Source organism: Notechis scutatus, chromosome 4 (genome assembly GCF_049901735.1).
Source record: "Notechis scutatus isolate UNSWTSFEM ecotype Mainland chromosome 4, rNotScu1.2, whole genome shotgun sequence".
Taxonomy (NCBI): domain Eukaryota; kingdom Metazoa; phylum Chordata; class Lepidosauria; order Squamata; family Elapidae; genus Notechis; species Notechis scutatus.
In genome coordinates, this window is record NC_142012.1 from 164384444 (window position 1) to 164405097 (window position 20654).

General features: G+C 42.8%; 1 protein-coding gene across 1 annotated transcript in view; it reads left to right on the forward strand.

Annotated features, from left to right (window-relative positions):
* The first annotated feature begins 15785 nt into the window (after positions 1 to 15785).
* The window catches only part of LOC148131015 (cytochrome P450 2C8-like), a 35649-nt gene continuing 30780 nt past the window's right edge, over positions 15786 to 20654 (forward strand). Inside the window, exons 1-2 of the mRNA XM_087965549.1 lie at positions 15786 to 16433; positions 19941 to 20103. Of these exons, the coding sequence (XP_087821675.1) occupies positions 16110 to 16433; positions 19941 to 20103 (487 nt within the window). The 5' untranslated portion in view covers positions 15786 to 16109. The remainder of the gene's footprint in view (positions 16434 to 19940; positions 20104 to 20654) is intronic.

Below are 20654 nucleotides of genomic sequence, written 5' to 3' on the forward strand. Positions count from 1 at the left end.
GACTCGATCGCCCCACAAGATACAGCCTTTCTGGGAAAACAGCTCAGTTGGGCGGCTTTTGAAAGGCGCCCATTCCGATGCTATTTTGGTCTGTCAAATCCACCCCTTCAACCCAGCTTAGGATGTGTTGCAGAACGGGGTCACGTTTTGTTTCAAAGGCAATGTCTCTAGTCAATGGTGGCACATGTAGAGCTTCGATCTGTAGTGTTGAAATGGTGGGGGCTGGATCTATAACAGAGTCTGGAAGCGGCGTTCTGCTCAATGCATCAGCGTGAGAATTGATTTCCCGGGCAATGTTGCAAGGTGTAGTTGTAGGCCGCCAAGAATTCAGACCAACGGGTCATTCTGGGGGACAATATATACGGGGTTGGTTTATTACCCGCAATGATTCCTAGTAGCGGTTTATGATCAGTGATTATTGTAAATGCACGGCCATAAACATATTCATGAAATCTTTTAACTGCAGCCACAATAGCTAAAGCTTCTTTGTCCAGCTGACTATAATTTCGTTCAGCTTTAGCTAAGGTTCGCGAAAAAAAACGCGATGGGGCTTCCGCTCCATTTGGTAATACGTGGGCCAGAATTGCCCCAACCCCAAAAGGTGATGCGTCACACGGATAGTGAGCGGTAGAGTCTCGTTGTACTGCATAAGTACAGAATCAGAAGTTAGCAATTTCTTTACTTGTTGGAAAGCATGTTGTTCCCGTTGTCCCCACACCCACGTTGCTTTTTTGTCTAATAGTCTATGCAATGGTTCAGCTACCATTGCTTTGTGGGGTAAAAAGACATTATAGAAATTGATAAGTCCAAGGAACGCCTGTAAGTCTGCCTTGTTCCTTGGAGTGGGGGCCTTTTAATTGTCCGTAATTTGTCTTCGATTGGGATGGATTCCTTGGCTGTCCAGGAGATATCCCAGAAATTCTACTTTTTCGGTACATAACTGGCATTTATCTTTTTTTTACTCTGAGGCCTGCATTTTGGAATCTTCGTAAAACCTCTCTGAGTCGTGTTTCTAGAATGTCTTTGTTAGGTGCGGCGATGAGTACATTGTTGAAATATGGGACAACGCCTCTTATCCCTTGTAACAATCTTTCCATTAAACTCTGGAAGATTCCAGGGCGACGCTACTCCCAAATTGGAGCCGGTTGCATTTAAATGCGCCCCTATGCATTACGATCGCTTGCGCCGGCTGTGGTTGGGTCTACAGGCAATTGTTGATACGCCTGGGCTAGATCTAGTTTGGCGAAAACTTTCCCGCCACCCAGGGAATGGAGCAAGTGTTGCACTACCGCACTGGATATGCATTTTGCTGCAGTGCGTGGTTTAAGGTGGCCCGATAGTCTCCACAAATTCTTAGGGACCCATCAGGCTTGATAGGTGTCACTATTGGGGTTTCCCAACGGGCGTGGTCGGTGGGTTCCAGTACGCCCTGCGCTATTAGCTTATCGAGTTGTTCGTCGATTTTAGGCTTCAAGGCGAACGGTACCCGACGCGGCTTAAGGCGGATGGGTGCTATCTCAGGGTTCAAGTTAAACGAGATCGGGTCCCCTTGTACTTGCCTAGTCCGTTCAGCGAAACGTCTTGGAATTCTTGCACGAGTGCTTCCTCCCAATCGCTGCTCTCGGCCCTGTGGACTCCGGCTACAGTGATTCCAAGCGGTCTGAACCATTGGAGGCCTAAAGGCTAGGCCTGTCATGGTCCACGACAGTCAGTGGTGGTGCGACGGTGCGGTCCTTGAATGAGACCTGGAATCTGCAGGACCCGACAACGGGAATTCTGTTACCCTGATAGTCTTTGAGTATAACCCTTTGAGGGTTAAGGTCTTGGCGGAGAATCGTCGGAATGAGCTGCTGTAGCGTTTTCCACGATACCATCGAGAGGGAAGATCCAGAATCCACTTCCATCACACAAGGTTTGTTTTTGATGGCGACCTTTACTCGGATTTTCCCAGCATCAAGGGATGTAGCGTGGCCTATGGTGATTGTTTGGTGGATCTCTTCCCGCCGGGTTTCTTCACGCCTGGTGGAAGTGGTGGACGGTTTGTTTCTGTAGGAGTGGTTTAATTTTTTTTCGGTGTGTGCCGAAGAATCCTGAAGACTGGTATTCGGCCTGTCGGGGTTTGGAGTTCTGTTTGCTTCTGCAAACCTTTGCGATGTGACCTCGTCTCCCGCAATTTCGGCAGAGTGCGTCGAGGAATTTGCAGCCAGATCGTGGGTGATTGGCTCCACAGCCGGCACACGGTCAAAATGAGTGTTGTGTGGACTGGTCTCGCTCCGTTCGAAGTCGGTTGACCTCTTCCTCATCGCTGTCGGATGGGGACTCTAGGTCTTCGTGGTGAGTTGATACCGGGTGTCTCTGAGCGAGGCGAGGTATCAGTGGTGAGTTTACGTAGCGGTGCGTTGGTGCGGCGCATTCGGGCTGCTGACTTCTTGGTCGCCTCAGCTGCCGAGGCTTCTTTAAGGGCATCGGTGAGGCTGATGTCCCCCTTAGCCATAATTTTACTCTGGATCGTGCCGTCTTCTAGGCCCAGAACCAGGCGGTCCCGGAGGGCTTCTTCTAAGTCTGCGAATCCGCAGAGGCCTCCCAGGTTGCGGAGGTCCGCGATGTAATCGGCAAGGCTTTCACCTTTCTGTTGGTCCCTCCGGTAATATTTGTGTCTTCTGACTAGGGTTGGTACGGTGGGTGCGTAGTGAGCCCGTAGTAAAGGTTCGAGGACGTCCCAGTCCATCTCTTTTACCTCTGCTGGCTTGGCAAGTGACTTTGCCATTTTAAACACGGTAGGCCCGCAGTGGGTTAGAAATATAGCTCTTTTTTTTCCGGCTGTTGCATTTTTCAAATTGTTGGTCTCCAGAAACATCTGGAACCTATCCATGTACAACTCCCAGTCTTCGGTTTCTGGGTCGAATGGAGCGGGTGGTACGGCACCGCTGGCCATGTTGCTGTTGATGGTGCGTGTTCAACCACGTGCTCTGTTGGTTGCTCTGTAGGTTAGTCAGCTCTTCGGTCTCCGCATCCCATCCTCGTCGCCAGTGTTAAGTATGGAGAATAATGGAGACCAGACATCTGACCAGTGACTTCAACTCTTTAATAACAGTAAATAGACAGAACAGAGCAAGGCTATGGGCAGCAGTAACCCTTTTATAGGGCTAGCTGCTACCCTATTACCCAATGAGATGAGCAACAAGTTCAAACTAATAACCAATAAGAATAGTCCAAATAGTGGCCAATCAGGGACTAGTTCTGGCCCAATCCAAAGTCGTTGTACAAGGACCAATCAAGTGTGTAGGTCTTCAAAGCCTGATTTGCATTTAAGGTATTAAGTTTTATTGATTCACAACAACCTTGATTTACAGTTCTAATGGAGCCTGGCAATTACCGTTAGAATAGAATAACAGAGTTGGAAGGGACCTTTGAGGTTTTCTAGTCCAACCCGCTGCTTAGGCAAGAAACCCTACACAAGTGGTGGCTAGCCTTTTTGTCGTTGCATGCCGAAAGTGTGCACTTGTGTGTCCGTGTGCGTGTGCATGCGTGCCTAAACTCATAATACGAGGCATGTGTGACCCCCTGCATTCCCTCCGCCCCTTGTGCATGAGTGTATTGTCCCCATGCTCCCCTTGCTCCCCTGTACATGCACATGTGACCCCCTGCACTCCCCCACCCCCTGAGCATGCACACGCGACCCCCCTGCAACCCCCGACCCCATACGCATGCATGCGCATCTCCCACATGCGCCCCGTCCCCCATGCATGCATGGCAGATACCTGAAAATCAGTTGGCTGCCGGGAGGCATGCGCGCATGCACAATAGAACTGAGCTGGGGGTGATGGCTTGTGTGCCCGCAGACCAGAATGGTTACAGGAACTGGGCCTGGCTAGTCTAGGGAAGAGAAGAACCAGGGGAGACATGATAGCATCTTCCAATATTTGAGGGGCTGCCACAGAGAGGAGGAGGAGGGGGTCAAGCTATTTTCTAAAGCACCCGAAGGCCAGACAAGGAATAATGGATGGAAACTGGAGAGATTTATTTATTTATTTATTTGATTTGCCAATTGTTTACAAGATAATAAGTATAAGTGTATACATAGTTATGAATACATGAAATGGGTACATATAAGAAAAATAAAAAAAAACAAAAAAAAAACAATAGGACAGGGATGGTAGGCACGTTGGTGCGCTTATGCACGCCCCCTAGAGACCTCTTAGGAAAGGGGTGAGGTCAATAGTAGACAGTCTAAGGTTAAAGTTTTTGGGGTTTGGGGAAGAAACTACAGAGTCGGGTAGAGTATTCCAGACATTGACCACTCTGTTGCTGAAGTCGTATTTCCTGCAATCAAGTTTGGTGCGGTTAACTTTGAGTTTGTATCTATTGTGTGCTCTTGTGTTGTTATGGTTGAAGCTGAAGTATTCATTGACAGGTAGGACATTGCAATGTATGATTTTATATACCATGCTTAAATCAGACCGAAGGTGGCGTAATTCAAGGTTTTCTAGTTCTAGAATTTCAAGTCTGGTGGCATAAGGTATTCTACAACGAGTAGAGGAGTGGAGAACTCTTCTTGTGAAATATTTCTGGACTTTCTCAATTGTGCTAATATCAGATACGTAATGTGGGTTCCAGACTGATGAGCTGTGTTCGAGTATTGGTCTAGCAAATGTTTTGTATGCTCTAGTTAGTAGAGTGATATTACCAGAGAAAAAGCTACGTAGGATTAGGTTAACAACTCTTAATGCCTTTTTGGCTATGTAGTTGCAGTGGGCTCTAGCACTTAGATCATTAGAGGTGAGTATTCCAAGGTCCTTTACAGAGCTTGGATCATCAACAAGATCTTGACTATTCAGCTTGTATTTTATTTTCTGATTTTTTTTGCCAATATGTAAGACAGAGCATTTATTTGTTGAGATTTGAAGTTGCCATTTGTTTGACCATTCTGATACATAGTCAAGATCTTTTTGAAGGGTAGCAGTATTGTCTGTGGTATTGAACAGCTTTACATCATAAGCGAAAAGAACGCAGTTGCTCTTAATATGATCACAGAGGTCATTTATGTAGAGTATGAAGAGAGTTGGTCCTAGAACACTGCCTTGGGGGACACCACTATTGACAGGTACAGAATTTGATAGGACACTCCCAATTTTGACCATATCTTGTCTGTTTGACAGGAATGCTTCTATCCAGTTATGCAGGTGTCCAGAGATACCATAGGATTTTATTTTTAGGAGTAGTTTGTCGTGTACCACTGAATCAAAGGCTTTAGAGAAGTCTATGTAGATTGCATCTATTGCTTTGCCCTGATCGAGTTGTGTCGTCATGTTTTTGCAGTGTAAGAGTTGCAGATTACAGGATAGTTTTTTTCTGAAACCAAATTGTTTATTGGAGAGTAGGTTGTTTGTCTCTAAGTGGAGGATGATGGATTGGTTAATAATTGATTCCATGACTTTACAGGTGACGCAGCATAAGGAGATTGGTCTGTAATTTTCAACTAGGCTGGGGTCTCCCTTTTTGAAGATGGGGATGACCGTGGCTTGTGACCATAGTTTTGGTAAGGAGCTGGTCTTGAAAGATTTTTCAAAGATTACGCTTAGAGGTTTGGCTATGGCAGTGGGGAGCTTTTTTAAGAAGTAGGCACATATTCCATCCGGTCCAATAGATAGAGATGGTTTTAGATTGCATAGTGCTTTTTCAACATTGTCTTCTGTAAAATCGATATGTATTAGATCATTGTAGTTATCTGTGGTTCGGCTAGGAAATACTGGACATGATCCATTGCTGTTTACAAATACTGTTAGGGTTTGGGAATTAACCCCTAGAAGAGTATTGCAGCAGTAGTCAAGCCAGGCAACCAAAGGAGAGCGGAAGGGCCCCAGAGTATACACACACTGAACACAAACACTGTTTGTAGTTTAAATAGTTTTTAATCCAGTTAGAGTTTAAGCATTGTCATTCAGTCCATTAAGTCATTCACAGTATTTCCATCCAGTAAGACTCACTAGTATAGTCCAAGTTAAGAGTCCTTGCAATATCTTTATCAGCCGATAAAGATATCTTCTCCTCCTCCGGTTTCACTCTCCAGAGAAACAAACGCTGGATATTCAGCAAACAGTAGCAAACAAAAACAGTTCAGTCACAGGCATTCACAGTCAGTAATCACAGTTAGTAACAGCAAGACACAGTTACAGTCGCAGCAGCACACAGTTACAGTCAGTCAGTAAGCTTTCCAGCTTCTAATGCTTCCTTATATTGTAACTTCTAACCGCACCCTTAATCGGCTAATTGCCTGCTGCATTGTGCTTAAAGTGATAAGTACTTAAACCATGATATCTAAGTTTTATATATTTATTCACCCAAACCATATTTGGTATCAATGTTATACCTAACATACTCCCTTTTGGGTGAAATAAATATATAATACCTCTACAATCTAACCCCATATTTTTCACAACTCTCCTGGTGCTTACTGGCACCTTGGGCTTTAGTAAAATTATCAGCTAAATTGTCCTCCGACATACAGTACTCTAGCTGAATCATCTTACTTCTTACAGATTGTCTCACGTTTAGATATCTTAGATCTGTATGCTTGCTCCTTGTTTTTACTCCAATATTTGTGGCCATTTGAATTGCTGCCTGATTATCTTCATGTATAATTATAGGATAATCTACAGTTATACCTATATCAATTAACATTTGTTTATACATTATTAACTCTGTACATAACAATGATAAACAGGAGAATTCTGCCTCCATAGTAGACAAACTTATATGCTGTTGTCTTATTGACTTCCAGCCTATTAATGTATTACTCAGCATTATGGCTGTTCCTGAAGTCGACTTTCTAGTGTCTCTTTCTGATGCAAAGCTAGCATCTGCATAAGCACTCAAAATTAAATCACCCTTTGGTTCTAAATACAATGAATAATTCATTGTCTTTTTAAGATATCTTAATATCCTCTTAGCTGCAATCCAGTGTCTTTCACATGGTGCAGAATTGAATCTAGCCAACTGATTCACGCAGTACGAAATATCTGGTCTAGACCAATTACTAATATAACTCAAACTACCAATTAAAGATTGATAAATCACCTTATCAAACTCAGGGCTTTGTACATCAGTGTTGCTAAACTCCTGACTCATTGGAGTCTTAGCTGGCTTACAAAGCTCCATCTTGTAATCTTTTAGCAATTTGCTTATCTTATCTTCCTGAGATATCTTAAAACCTTTCCGTGTTTTCTTTATATTCAAACCGAGATACTTCTTTATCTACCCTAATTGCTTGATCTTTATTCTCTTTCCTAATGATGTTATTATTTTATTTGCTTCATCATTAGTTTCAGTTATCAATGCAATGTCATCTGTGAATAGTAATAATAATGATACTTTCCCATTTGTCTCCCTCTTAAACAGACATGGATCGGCTAAACCAGCTTTAAATCCTATATTGTCTAGTTCCTTTACAATATACTGGTTCCATTCATAGCCTGATTGTTTAAGACCATAGAGGCTTTTCTTCAACAACCAACAATCATTATTATCCTTATTTTCACTTTTAATACCAACAGGTTTTTTCATATAAATAATATGTTTTAATGGGGCGTGCAAGTAAGCAGTTTCCACATCTAAATGGTTAACTATATAGTTTTTACTAGCTGCCCATACTAAAGCTGCTCTCAAGGTTGCTGCCTTAAGACTAGGTGCAAACACCTCATCATAGTCATTAGCATTCTGCCTAAAACCTTGGGCTACTAACCTTGCCTTATGGATTAAATTACCATCTTTTTCCTTAGTAGGATACTTTTTAATTTCTTCTACAGAATTAGGAACTTGATTAATCTGGCACACTGTGTTAGCCTGGTACCTATCAGGCGGTCTAGATACACGTGTAGTTCTTCTAGGAATTACAGGGCTTACAGGAGGACTTTGTTGAACTACTACCTGTTCATCTTCCTCATCCTGTTCAGCTATTGAATCTGTTTCTTCCTTTATGGGCACTATTTCATCCTGTATTTGTCTCTTTACTTTATTTTTAAAGTTACAGGGATAACTAATGGGATTTCTATAGGATTCAATAATTACATCTTTATTGGCATCCTTTTCTAATTTCTCCCATCCTTCATGTTCTAGAAATTGGGCACTAGCACTACATAACACTTTAGATGTGCCTTTCTCCCAAAATCTATATGCCCTATGGTTTGCCTGATAACCAACGAAGAAAAATCTTTTAGCTCTATGTTGCCCTTTTTTTCTGAGTTGTGCAGGAATATGCACCCATGCTGGTGCACCAAATGTGTGCAGGTAACTTAGATCAGGTTTCCTGCCATGCCATCTGGTAAATGGTATTTCACCTGTTGCTGTTTTAACAACGTTGTTCAATATGTTATTAGCACACATTGTAGCCTCCCCCCACAAAGAATCAGGTAACCCAGAATCATTGAACATTGTTCTAACCATTGCCTGTATTGTTTGGCCTCTTCTTTCAATAAAAGCGTTATGTTCTGGCCTGTATGGAGCAGACTTCTTATGCTCTATTCCAGCTACCTTAAGTCTGTTCTGGAATTTGTTATTAATAAATTCCGTACCATTATCTGTCACCAGGGTTATCAGTTGTCATTTAGACTTTCTTTCAGCAAACCTAAGCCAATTGAAAAAATGTTGATATGTTTCAGTTTTGCTTTTCATTAAATAGCAAAACCCATATCTAGAATAATGGTCCATAATGCTCAGTATATATCTAGCACCCCCCATACTGGGTTTCTTTGGACCTATGATGTCTGCAAATACTACTTCTAAAGGTTCTTTTGTTTTGAAACCATTTAGCCTATTTGCAGGCAATACTTTGCTCTTATCTTCACAGCAAACATTACAACGCAAATATTTATCACAAGGTTTTAACCTTATTCCTTCAGATAACTCAACTGTACGTTTTAGCATTTTAAAATTTACATGCCCCAAACGCCTATGCAATAAATGGATACATTCATCATGAGGCTTTATATTATTAAATACAGTTTGAGCCTCCCCTTTCTTACTATTATCTAAGACATATAATGTTCCATTTAAAGCTGCAGTTACCCTTTTGTTATCTTTTTCAATTATGCAATTATTATCCTTAAAAGTAATTACATAACCTAATTTATCTAATACCCTTACTGAAAGCAAATTAAACTTTAGTTGCGGTACATACAACATTTTTATATCCTGGTTTATGTACAGACAACGTGCAAAACCTTGACCTTTCGCTTTCAGGTTCCAGCCGTTAGCAAGAGATATATGTTGAGAGCTTGTAGACATTTTTATAAATTTTGTCTTATCTCTTGTGATGCAGTGGGATGCGCCACTGTCAACCACCCATAAATTATTCTTCACATCAGAGTTGCCAAACGTGGCTAGTTCAAATGCTTTCTTTGGCTTTTTTTACTTCTGGCTTTTTCTCTTTTTGCAGAATCTTGCCATATGTCCTCTGCCTCCACAATTAAAACACTTTTTAATTGTGTATGCTGTTGAAGATAAATTCTCTTCTTCCAGGTGCTGTAATTTGCTTTGCTGGTTTCTTTCAAACTTTGAAGATAATTTCTTTTCTTTCTTATCTTCTCTCAGCTCGTCACGCTCACGCCTTCTTCTGGCTTCTTCTAGTAGCCTGCCTGTTATGTCGGTTAATGATAGGCTTTCTTTTGGCAATACCTCCAACGAAGTCACATAGTCATCATAGCTTTGATCTAATGAAGATAATATTATGTAGACTTGTTGCAGTTCATTAAATATAAGCTCTTTTTCTTGCAAATCTTGAAAAAATGCTCTTCATACAGTTTAAATGAACTAACATATCTCCATTCCTCTGAAGATGCGTTCGAAAAAGCTTCCGTGTAAGATTTATATGTGCTCCTACACTGTCCCGAACATAAATCTTCCTGAGGTTCTCCCAGCAGTTTGCAGCATTTTCTTCTCCACGAATATGGACAAGCTGCTGATCACAGAGAGTCAGTCCTATGATGCATAAAGCCTGCTCATTCTTCAGTTTAAAGTCTTGTAACTTTTCTTTATCATCATCATTAGCAGGATCCCATCTACTCACATCTGGTGGGTTTGCTATAATGTCCCACAAACCTTCTCTGCGTAGAAGTAAACTACATTTCATTGACCATGAAACATAGTTTGTTCCATCCAGCCTGGATATCATGGACAGTTGTGACAAATTTACTTGTGCCATTACTCTTCAGATATTTTGACTATTTTAAACTAATTAAAACAGTTTGTTTTTACAGTAATGTGCAACTCACACCAACTCTCTCTGCTATATCCTGGTTAGTTAGACTATGCTGCTGGGCCCATAACCAATGTTAGGGTTTGGGAATTAACCCCTAGAAGAGTATTGCAGCAGTAGTCAAGCCAGGCAACCAAAGGAGAGCGGAAGGGCCCCAGAGTATACACACACTGAACACAAACACTGTTTGTAGTTTAAATAGTTTTTAATCCAGTTAGAGTTTAAGCATTGTCATTCAGTCCATTAAGTCATTCACAGTATTTCCATCCAGTAAGACTCACTAGTATAGTCCAAGTTAAGAGTCCTTGCAATATCTTTATCAGCCGATAAAGATATCTTCTCCTCCTCCGGTTTCACTCTCCAGAGAAACAAACGCTGGATATTCAGCAAACAGTAGCAAACAAAAACAGTTCAGTCACAGGCATTCACAGTCAGTAATCACAGTTAGTAACAGCAAGACACAGTTACAGTCGCAGCAGCACACAGTTACAGTCAGTCAGTAAGCTTTCCAGCTTCTAATGCTTCCTTATATTGTAACTTCTAACCGCACCCTTAATCGGCTAATTGCCTGCTGCATTGTGCTTAAAGTGATAAGTACTTAAACCATGATATCTAAGTTTTATATATTTATTCACCCAAACCATATTTGGTATCAATGTTATACCTAACAAATACTGAGCCGAAGAATGTGTTAAAGATGTTGGCTTTAATGGTGTCGTCGTAGCAGTCTTTACCATTAGGTCCTATCAGGGGTGGGATGGACTTGAGTCTTTTAGTTTGTTGTTTACAAAATTGTAAAAAGCACGGGTGGAATTGGTGCTTAGAAGGTTTTCCTCTTGTTTAATGTGATAATTGGTGCATTCAGTCTTTATCTGGTGGCATAAATTTTTGTATCGGCTTTTGAAATTGGCAACGTGACCAGATTTGTTTTTCCGCCAGAGTGATCTCTTTTTGGATTGAAGTTTCCTTATTGTTATGGGTAATCTGTTTTTTTGTTTTGTTTTGGGAGTTGTTGTTGGTACATATAGTTTGATGACTCTTTTGAATATGTTGTAATGGTCTTCTACAGTATTGCATCCAGTGAATAGAGATTGCCAATCAAGGGATGAGAGATCGTTGTCTATAAGATCATAGTTGCCTTTTTTGAAGTTATAATTGGGTATTACGTCATTGTGGTGGTTTTTGTGTGGGCGTATGTTGAGACAAAAGTGGTCAAAAGTGGTCACATATTGTGGTCACTGCTGGAAAAGGGTTCTTTAATTTGTATTCCGTAAATTGAATGCAAACTATTGCAGAAGATGAGATTGAGGCAGTTGTTAAGTCTAGTGTTGTTGGTTACTAGTTGTTCCAGTCCCAGATTTGTAACAGCATTGTAGAAGGTTGCGTGTGTGGTTTCAGTTGAACATTCATTTAGGGCCCAGTCAATATGAGGTAGATTGAAATCACCAAGAAAGATAAAAGGGTATGGGCAGGATGCTGCCCATGTTAGTAGTATATTTAGCTTGTTTACATGTTCGATGTCATAATCAGGTGCTCTGTAACATAGTAAGAATCGAATTGTGATATTTAAGGATAGTTCACAGATGATGGTCTCAGGAAGAGAGACCATCATCAACCTGGAAATAAGGAGAAACTTTCTGACAGGGAGAACAATCCACCCATGGAACAGAAGTTGCCCTCAGAAGTTGTGGGAGCGCCATCACTTGAGACTTTCAAGAAGAGATTGGACTGCCATTTGTCAGAAATGGTGCAGGGTCTCCTGCTTGTGCAGGGGGTTGGACTAGATGACCTACAAGGTCCCTTCCAACTCTGATTATCTGTTAACCAGTTTTGGTCGCCATGATGTAAAAAAGATGCTGAGACTCTAGAAAGAGTGCAGAGAAGAGCAACAAAGACGATTAGGGGACCAGAGGCTAAAACCAGGGATGGGCTGCTGGGGGTCCTCAGGGGTTCGGGAGAGCCCCTAGCTAAGATTCTGTGCAGTTCAAAGAACCCCCAAATCCCCCTCTTGGCTGGTCCCACCCAGCCCTCCCCTTCCTTCCCAGGAGTCCCCATGTGGCCCATTTTGGATGCAGGTAAGTAAAGGGCCCGGAGAGAGGCTCGGGGAGGGCAAAAAACAGGCCAACTGGAAGTTTGGGAAGGCTGGAAATGGGCCTGTTTCCAGCTTCCAGAGAACCTCCGAAGCCCGGGGAGGCTGTTTTCGCTCTCCAGGAGGCTGAAGGAAGGCCTCTGGAGTCCGGGGAGGGCAAAAATGCCCCCCCCCCATGGTACAGGAGGCCGACTAGGCCATGCTCACCATAGCCACGCCCACCCAGCAACCGGGCAGAGAACCCTTTGCTAAAATTTTCGAAGCCCACCCCTGGCTAAAGCGCACGAAGAACATTTGCTGGAATTGGGCATGTCTAGTTTGATGAAAAGAAGGACTAGGGGTGGCCCCAAAGAAGAGGGAGTCAAGCTATTCTCCAAAGCAGCTGAAGGCAAGAGAAGAAGCAATGGATGGAAACTCATTAAGGAGAGAAGCAACTAAGGAGAGATTTCCTGACAATTAATCAGTGGAACAACTTGCCTTCTGAAGTTGTGAATTCTCCTACTTTGGGAGTTTTAAAGAAGGGATTGGACAACTATTTGTCTGAAATGGTATATGGTTTAGAATAAAATAGAATAATGGAGTTGGAAGGGACCTTGTAGGTCATCTAGTCCAACCCCCCTGCCCAAGCAGGAGACCCTACACCATTTCTGACAAATGACACTCCAATCTCTTCTTGAAAGCTTCCAGTGATGAAGTTCCCACAATTTCTGAAGGCAACAACGTCTGTTCCATTGGTTGATTGTTCTCACTGTCAGAAAATTTCTCCTTATTTCTAGGTTGAATCTCTTCTTGATCGGTTTCCATCCATTATTCCTTATCTGGCCTACAGGCGCTTTAGAAAATAGCTTGACCCCTTCCTCCCTGTGGCAGCCCCTCAAATATTGGAAGACCGCTATCATGTCTCCCCTGGTGCTTCTCTTTACTAGACTAGCCAAGCCCAGTTCCTACAACTGTTCTTTGTATGTTTTAGTCTCCAGCCCCCTAATCATCCTGGTTGCTCTTTGCACTTTTTCTAGAGTCTCAACATCTTTTTTATAGTGTGGTGAACAAAGCTGGATGCAGTACTCTAGGTGTGGTCTTACTAAGACTTTATAGAGTGGTATTAGTACTTCCCTTTGATCTTGACTGTATCCCTCTTTTAATTCCTTAGGATTGCATTAGCTTTTTTGGCTGCTGCTGCACATTTGCTGGCTCCTATTTAGCTGGTTGTCCACTAAGACTCCAAGTCAGTTTTGACTTTGCAACTCTTTGCAAGATTTTGTCTGTCACATTAGAATATAGGGCCTGACTTAAAAAGAAGTCTGAAGAAATAAAGCGTTCAGAATCAGATCTTTATTATATAATGGTTCATAGTGCTATGAATCAATAATAATTAAAGCTGGGGAAATTTCGTACTATCTCTGCTCCATGGATTAGTGTCATCACACTGCAGCTTTACTCATGCTCAGCTGATTGTGCAATCTTACAAACTGCTCTAGCAGCGTGTTTTTTGAGCAATTAGCCACGAATATGGAATTAAAAACACACAGGCACACCTTTGAAAAGTAACTTGCACCAACCTTGAAGACGAAGTGACATTTTGAAGCAAAAGATTTTGTAGAAACCAATCAGAAATAAAGCATCTTTTTAAACCTGTATTCTTTACTGACATTTCAAAGGAGTCTTTGAATTACAATAGCTCGTTTAGTGACCGTTGAAAGTTAGAATGGCACTGAAAAAAGTGACTTAGGACCATTTTTCAAACCAGATAGTGATCCACACCAGGTTCCTCAGCTTCTTTCACTGTTGGGATGGCCAGCCTTGAGTACGGCCAAGAAGAAGAAAATGACCATTCCCAAACCTGGATATTTAAGGATGGCCTTCAGCTGCCAAAAGCAGTGGGCTAGGAAAGAGATGGAGCTCATTCACAAGGATAGGTCCCTCAAGGCATCTTCATGTCACAGCCAACAAGAGGTCAACTTTCATTCATTGTTTTTCCAAGCATCCACATTTCAGGTTTATGTGGGAGGCTGAAAAAAAAAATGGGATTGCTTTAATGAAGAGCGGAGAGGGGGCTGCATTTGGCTGTGCAAGCTCCAAGAATCGTCTCTCAACCATTTCTGAAGTAAGCATTGTCTTATTTTCTCCCTTCCTTCCCATTCCTGTTTGAGCCCTTGATGGCCCAGATATTCAAGGTAGGTCCAAGCCATTGCCAAGAATGTCTGCAGGGTAATTATTAAAATCATTGTGGATGCTGCAACAGTGTGATCAAACCTTTCCTTGGTTTTGTGTGTGTGTGTGGACAGGTAGACTTATGACCACAATGGAGCCCAAAATTTCGGTTGTGAAATGAGACATTTGTGAAGTGAGTTTTGTCCCACTTTTACGACCTTTCTCACCACGGTTGTTAAGTGAAACACTGTCTGCAGTTGATAAGGGAGCAACACGGTTGTTTAAGTGAATCTGGCTTCCCTCTGGATTTTGCTTGTCAAAAAAAGTGCAAAAGGGGATCACGTGATCTTGGGACACTGCGACGGTCCTGAGTAGGAACTAGCTGCAAGCACCTGGATTTTGATCGCCTGAGCAGGAGGATGCTACAAAGGTCGTAAGTGTGAAAAAAGGTTCATGTACGTGACAGTGCCATTGTAACTTTGAACCAGTGGTGGCATTCTACCGGTTTGGCCCGGTTCTGCTGAGCCGGTAGCAGCGATAAGCAGCAGAGACTAAACCAGTACTTTCCACCGCTCTGCTGTTGGGCCCACCTGCCCACCCAGGCACCCCTACTCACCTTTATCCTCTGAATTTGAAGCGTAGCTGCTTTGCGTGGAACAGCAGCGTGCTGTGCAGCAGCTGCTGAAGCGACTGGGAGAGTGCAGGCTTGCCGGAAGTGAGTTAGAATGCCTCTGTGCAAAGTGCATGCTTGGCGTGCGCACGCAAAGTGTCAGCACGCATGCAAAGCACGTTCACCAAGCCATACCCACCAAACCGGTGGTAAAAATATTTGAATCCCACCACTGCTTTGAACCATCACTAAAACCACCTGTACTCCCAATAAGAGGTTACTTAAATTAGAGGGCCGTGAATTAAGATTTGGATGGCACGGCTACCTCTGGTAAGATAAAAATGAATCTAATGTTGATTTTAATAACCATTTTGTTAGACGTGGCCTACTAAAATTTGGAATAAATATAAACAAGGCTCTCCCATTCCATTTTCAGTCTCTGCGCGCCCCATTTTCCACCCATTTTGATCCCCACCGCCTGGAATGGGTGGAAAATGGGGTGTGCAGAGACTGAAAATGAGATGCAGAGACTGAAAATGCGGCGTGTCGTTGGCTCAGGCCTTCATGGCCCATTGATGGGTGGGGGTGTGGAGGTGCTGAGTTTCTGCCTCTCTGAGTTTCTACTTCTCTTTTAGGGGAAATATTCTGCCTTTTTAGTATATCATAAAATGTTTCATTTTTCTAGGGAGGGTTATAACTTCCAACAGTGACAAGATAGCCCCAGGTCCAATCCTTGAGGGGCTGTTGGAGAGAGGAGGAGAGGGGGGTCAAGCTATTCTCCAAAGCACCTGAAGGCCAGACAAGGAATAATGGATGGAAACTGATCAAGCAGAGAGATTCCAGCTAGAAATAAGGAGACATTTTCTGACAGTTTAATCTTTCCGCCAGCTTAAACTTCTGCAGAAGCCATAGTGGTGTAAGAGAAGTTATCCAGGGTTTGTTCCATTTAACCTTACAACATAATTTGCTGAACCGGATCCCAAGAAGAAAATGCCCCGAGTTGCAGAATGGGAAGCAGATTTGCCAAAAGAGGCAGGGCAAATTTAAATCCTCTGGGTAGATCCTGCCCATGGGAACAAAATTGGAAAAGCAAAAGGATTTTGCAGGCAAAAGTCTTACCACAGAGCAGACAGACTCCTTGGAGAAGCTGCACAGAAATGCTGGTACTAAGCTCAATTTCCCTCACTTTCCTCTTCTGCCTCCTGGTTGTCCAACTGGTAAGGCTGCAGGTTCGGAGAAGGGACTACCCACCTGGACCGACCCCTCTGCCTTTCATCGGATGCTTATGGCACCCCAAATTTTTTCAATTTAGCCGGGAACTCTTGACAGAGGTAAGAATTTTCTATCCCTTTCACCAGCTGATTAACTCGGATCAAAAAAATGAAGTATTGAACTGCCATTTGTCAGAAATGGTGTAGGGTCTCTTGCTTGGGTGAGAGGGGTTGGACTAGATGACCTACAAGGTCTCCCTCCAACTCTGTTAATCTGTTATTGTTAGGGGAGAAATGTGCCGATACATATTTAGAAGCAAAGAAATGAAGGTATGGAAGATGGCCCTTCAGAAGTAGATACAGGTAGTCCTTGACTTACAACAGTTCATTTAGTGACTGTTCAAAGTCATGATCAAAATTCAGATGTTTGGCAACAATACAGGTAACAACAGAACAGAACAATACAGATAACAACAGAACAGAATAATACAGGTAACAACAAAACAGAACAATACAGATAACAACAAAACAGAACAATGCAGGTAACAACAAAACAGAACAATGCAGGTAACAACAGAACAGAACAATATAGGTAACAACAAAACAGAACAATACAGATAACAACAGAACAGAATAATATAGGTAACAACAAAACAGAACAATACTGGTAACAACAAAACAGAACAATACAAGTTAGTCCTTGACTTACAAGAGTTCATTTAGTGACCGTTCAAAATTAAGATGGCATTGAAAAATGTGACCTATGATCATTTTTCACAGTTACGACTTTTGCAGCATCCCCATGATCACATGTTCAAAATCCAGATGTTTGGCAACTGGTTCGTATTTACGACCGTTGCCATGTCCCCAAGGTTATGTGATCCTCTTTTGCGACCTTCCGACATGCCAAGTCCACGGGGGAAGCCAGGTTCATTTAACAACCGTGGGTCTAACTTATCAACGGCAGCGACTCTCTTAACAACCGTGGCCAGAAAAGTGATGAAAGAGGCCAAAAGGCCATTTAAAAAGATGTCTCACTTCGCAACAGAATTGTCGGGCTCAGTTGTGGTCATAAGTCGAGGCCCTGCCATTTATTGCTAAGTGGCATTGTGGCTTTTGTGTTGTAGCCAAAAGAGTGGGAGGATCAAATCTATTTTTCTTTTTTGTAAGAGCTACTCTTTGCGCTCACCGTGTTTTCTAATTGGACAAATCTTGATCTTTTTTGATCATGCAATAATAGCCACACACAAAAGAAAACTTGAGGTAAATTTTTAGCAATTTCTGTTGGTCCTCTTCCGACATCAATATCTCTGGTCATTTTGTACACTGAAACATGTGCAATATGTGCTATAATAGGGAAATCGGTAAGAGTAAAAAGGTACCCCCACTGCAGTGGTGGTATGCTACCGGTTTGGCCCAGTTCGCCTGAACTGGTAGTAAAATAAAAGCCACGACAGCCTCCTGCAGTCCTCTGCTGTATTGACTGCCAATAGCAACAGTCTGTCTGTGATTCCAGAGCCCTCATAGGCTAGAGGCCTGGTATCAAAAAAGAATAGAATAGAATAGAATAGAATAGAACAGAACAGAACAGAACAGAACAGAACAGAATAGAATAGAATAGAATAGAATAGAATAGAATAGAAGGTCCATTTGTTGGACCATTTATTGAGAGCAACGAAGGACTCTCGAGAGGCCTGCCTTGCCTTGACCACCTGGGCCATAAAATAAGTGTGAAAAACCATCATACTTTTTTCAATGCTGTTGTAACTTTGACTGGTCACGAAATGAATGGTTGTTAGTTGCGGACTACCTGCATTCTGTTTAGGGTGCAGGAAAGAGGCCCCGGGATCGCCTGGTGTCCTATTTGCCAACTCTGTTTTGCTTTCTATATCTAGAAGGCTTAAAGCTGGAGTAACCAAAGGTTACTCTACATGCCACTTACTCACAGGATGCCAGCAGGTCAGTTGAAATACCAGTTTGGCGAACCAGATGTAACTTTAACATCCGGTTTGCCCGAACCGGTCTGAACTGGTCGAATCCCACCACTGCTTTATTTATTTTATGCCTGTTAACTATTTTTGATGCTTGCTGATGTCTAATAAAGAAACTGTTCCGTACTAGCAGGCTTGAAGACCTGCGTTCCTATTGGTCCGGAAAAGCCGGGCCATGATTGGTCGCTATTGGGACACTCTGATTGGCTCATATAGAGCTTGACGTGATTGGCTAACACCAAGCGCGGCAAGCTCAAAAACCTGTGATTGGCTGCCTAGCCGCAGCCAGCTCTATAAAAAGAGCAGCCGTGGCTAGGGTTTTTGTCTCAGTATCTGGTTGCTTAATAAAGAGCTGTTGTTCACTACCACGAGTCTCGTCTCTCCTTGGGACCCACCGCCCAGACTTAACAGAAACGTCCTTTTTTTTCCTGCTAACTAAAGGGAATGCCATTTTCACTTCCTCTGCTCTGAATGTAAGGATGACTTGGTATTGGTCTGGGTGCAAATTAAACGTCACCCACAACTTTCCAGCAACATTGAAAATCTCCTTATTCCACTTAACTTTGTTCACAACACAGGCCACATTTTTTTAAAAAAATACCATGCTTTTTCTCCCTGCTTTCTTTTTTAAAAACCGATTTAACTGAATGAAATCTTTCAGAGAATTGAAAAGTTTGCATACTCCCTTGTGTATTGTTGTTTAACTTAATAAAGATGTTATCTAGTGTGCAGACCGAGCAGATTTATTTATTTATTTATCATTTTTGCAGCACCACCCATCTCATCTAAAATCTCCGGGATAACACTGGACAGTGGACAAATGTTATATTTTCTGGGAACAGGAATAGAGTCCACCTTATCAGTTTCCTCCTCCTCCTCCTCCTGCTCCTTGCAAACCCCACCCCCTTCCAGCACTGATAATGTTACCTAGTTGGGTACTGAAATGTCTTCAAGAAAACAACTAACCTTAGAGAGTACCAAGGACTCTACAGTCCTCCTCCTCCTTCTCCTCCAAACTCCTCTCCATTATCTAACACTGATAATGTTCCCTAGTTGGGCGATGAAATGTCTGCAAGAAAGCAACCAAGCTCAGAGAGCACCAAGAACCCCACAGTCCTCCTCCTTCTCCCCCCCTCTCCTATCTGGAATGAATCTAATGAATTTAAGCTTTTATTCAAATGAAAATAAATTATATAGTCACCAAGAATCTTAAAGACCGTGTCACAGGGGTTGGGCTGCTGGGCGTTCACAGGGATTTGGGAGAGCCCCTCGCTAAGATTCTGTGCAGTTTGGAGAACCCCCAAATCCCCACTCCTGGCTGGCTCCACCCCCCCTCTCCCTCTCCCCTCCCCGGAGTCTTCACGTGGCCTGTTTTGGATGCAGGTAAATGCAGGGCGCACATAGAGGCTCAGGGAGGGCAAAAAACAGGCTTCCTGGAAGGTGAGGAAGGCCGGAACTGAGCCCATTTCTGGCTTCCAGAGAGCCTCCGGAGCCCGGGGAGGGTAAAAACACCCCCCCACCAATCATGGTGCAGGAGGCCGACTAGGCCACGCCCACCATGGCCACGCCCACCCAGAAACAGGGCAGAGAACCCTTTTGCTAAAATATATGACCATGTGGGATTGTTTTCTAACAGATGTCCAAGATCTACGGGAATATCTTCACATTGTGGTTCGGGCCCTACCCTGTGATTATATTACATGGCTTCCAAGCTGTGAAGGAGGGTCTCACCACCCACTCTGAAGATGTTTCCGGCCGGCCTCTGCTCCCCATTTTCAAAGTAGTGGCAAACAACAAAGGTAAGAACGATCAACTTTCTTCAGGAGGCAGGACAATGTTCATTTCTTTGGTGTCACCTTTGTCGTGGTTCTGCTAGTCCTCTACTTACAACCACATTTGGGACTGGAACTTTTGTTGCTAAGCAAGGAGGTCGTCTAGTGAGTTATACTTGACTTTGCCACCCCTTTTTGCCACGGTCATGAAGTGAATCCAGCTTCCCCTATTGGCTTTGCTTGTCAGAAGCTGGCTGGGAAAGTCACAGATGTTCATCACGTGACCCCAGGATGCTGCAAACCATTGTAAATACATCCCAGTTGCCAAGCACCCAAATGTTGCTCATGTTAGCATGACACTGAGGAGTGGTCCTAACTAAGTCACTTTTCTCAGCATTGTGAAATGGTTATTAAAGGAATTGTCATAAATCGGGAACTACCTGTACAGTGGCAATACACAAAGTAACTTCAGTCTGTAACTTCAATAAACTCTCAATTTTATCCATAAGAAAATTGCCATTTTCCCCCCTGGAAAATTATTGGCCCCTTTTTTAAAACAACGATGTTGAACTAGAATA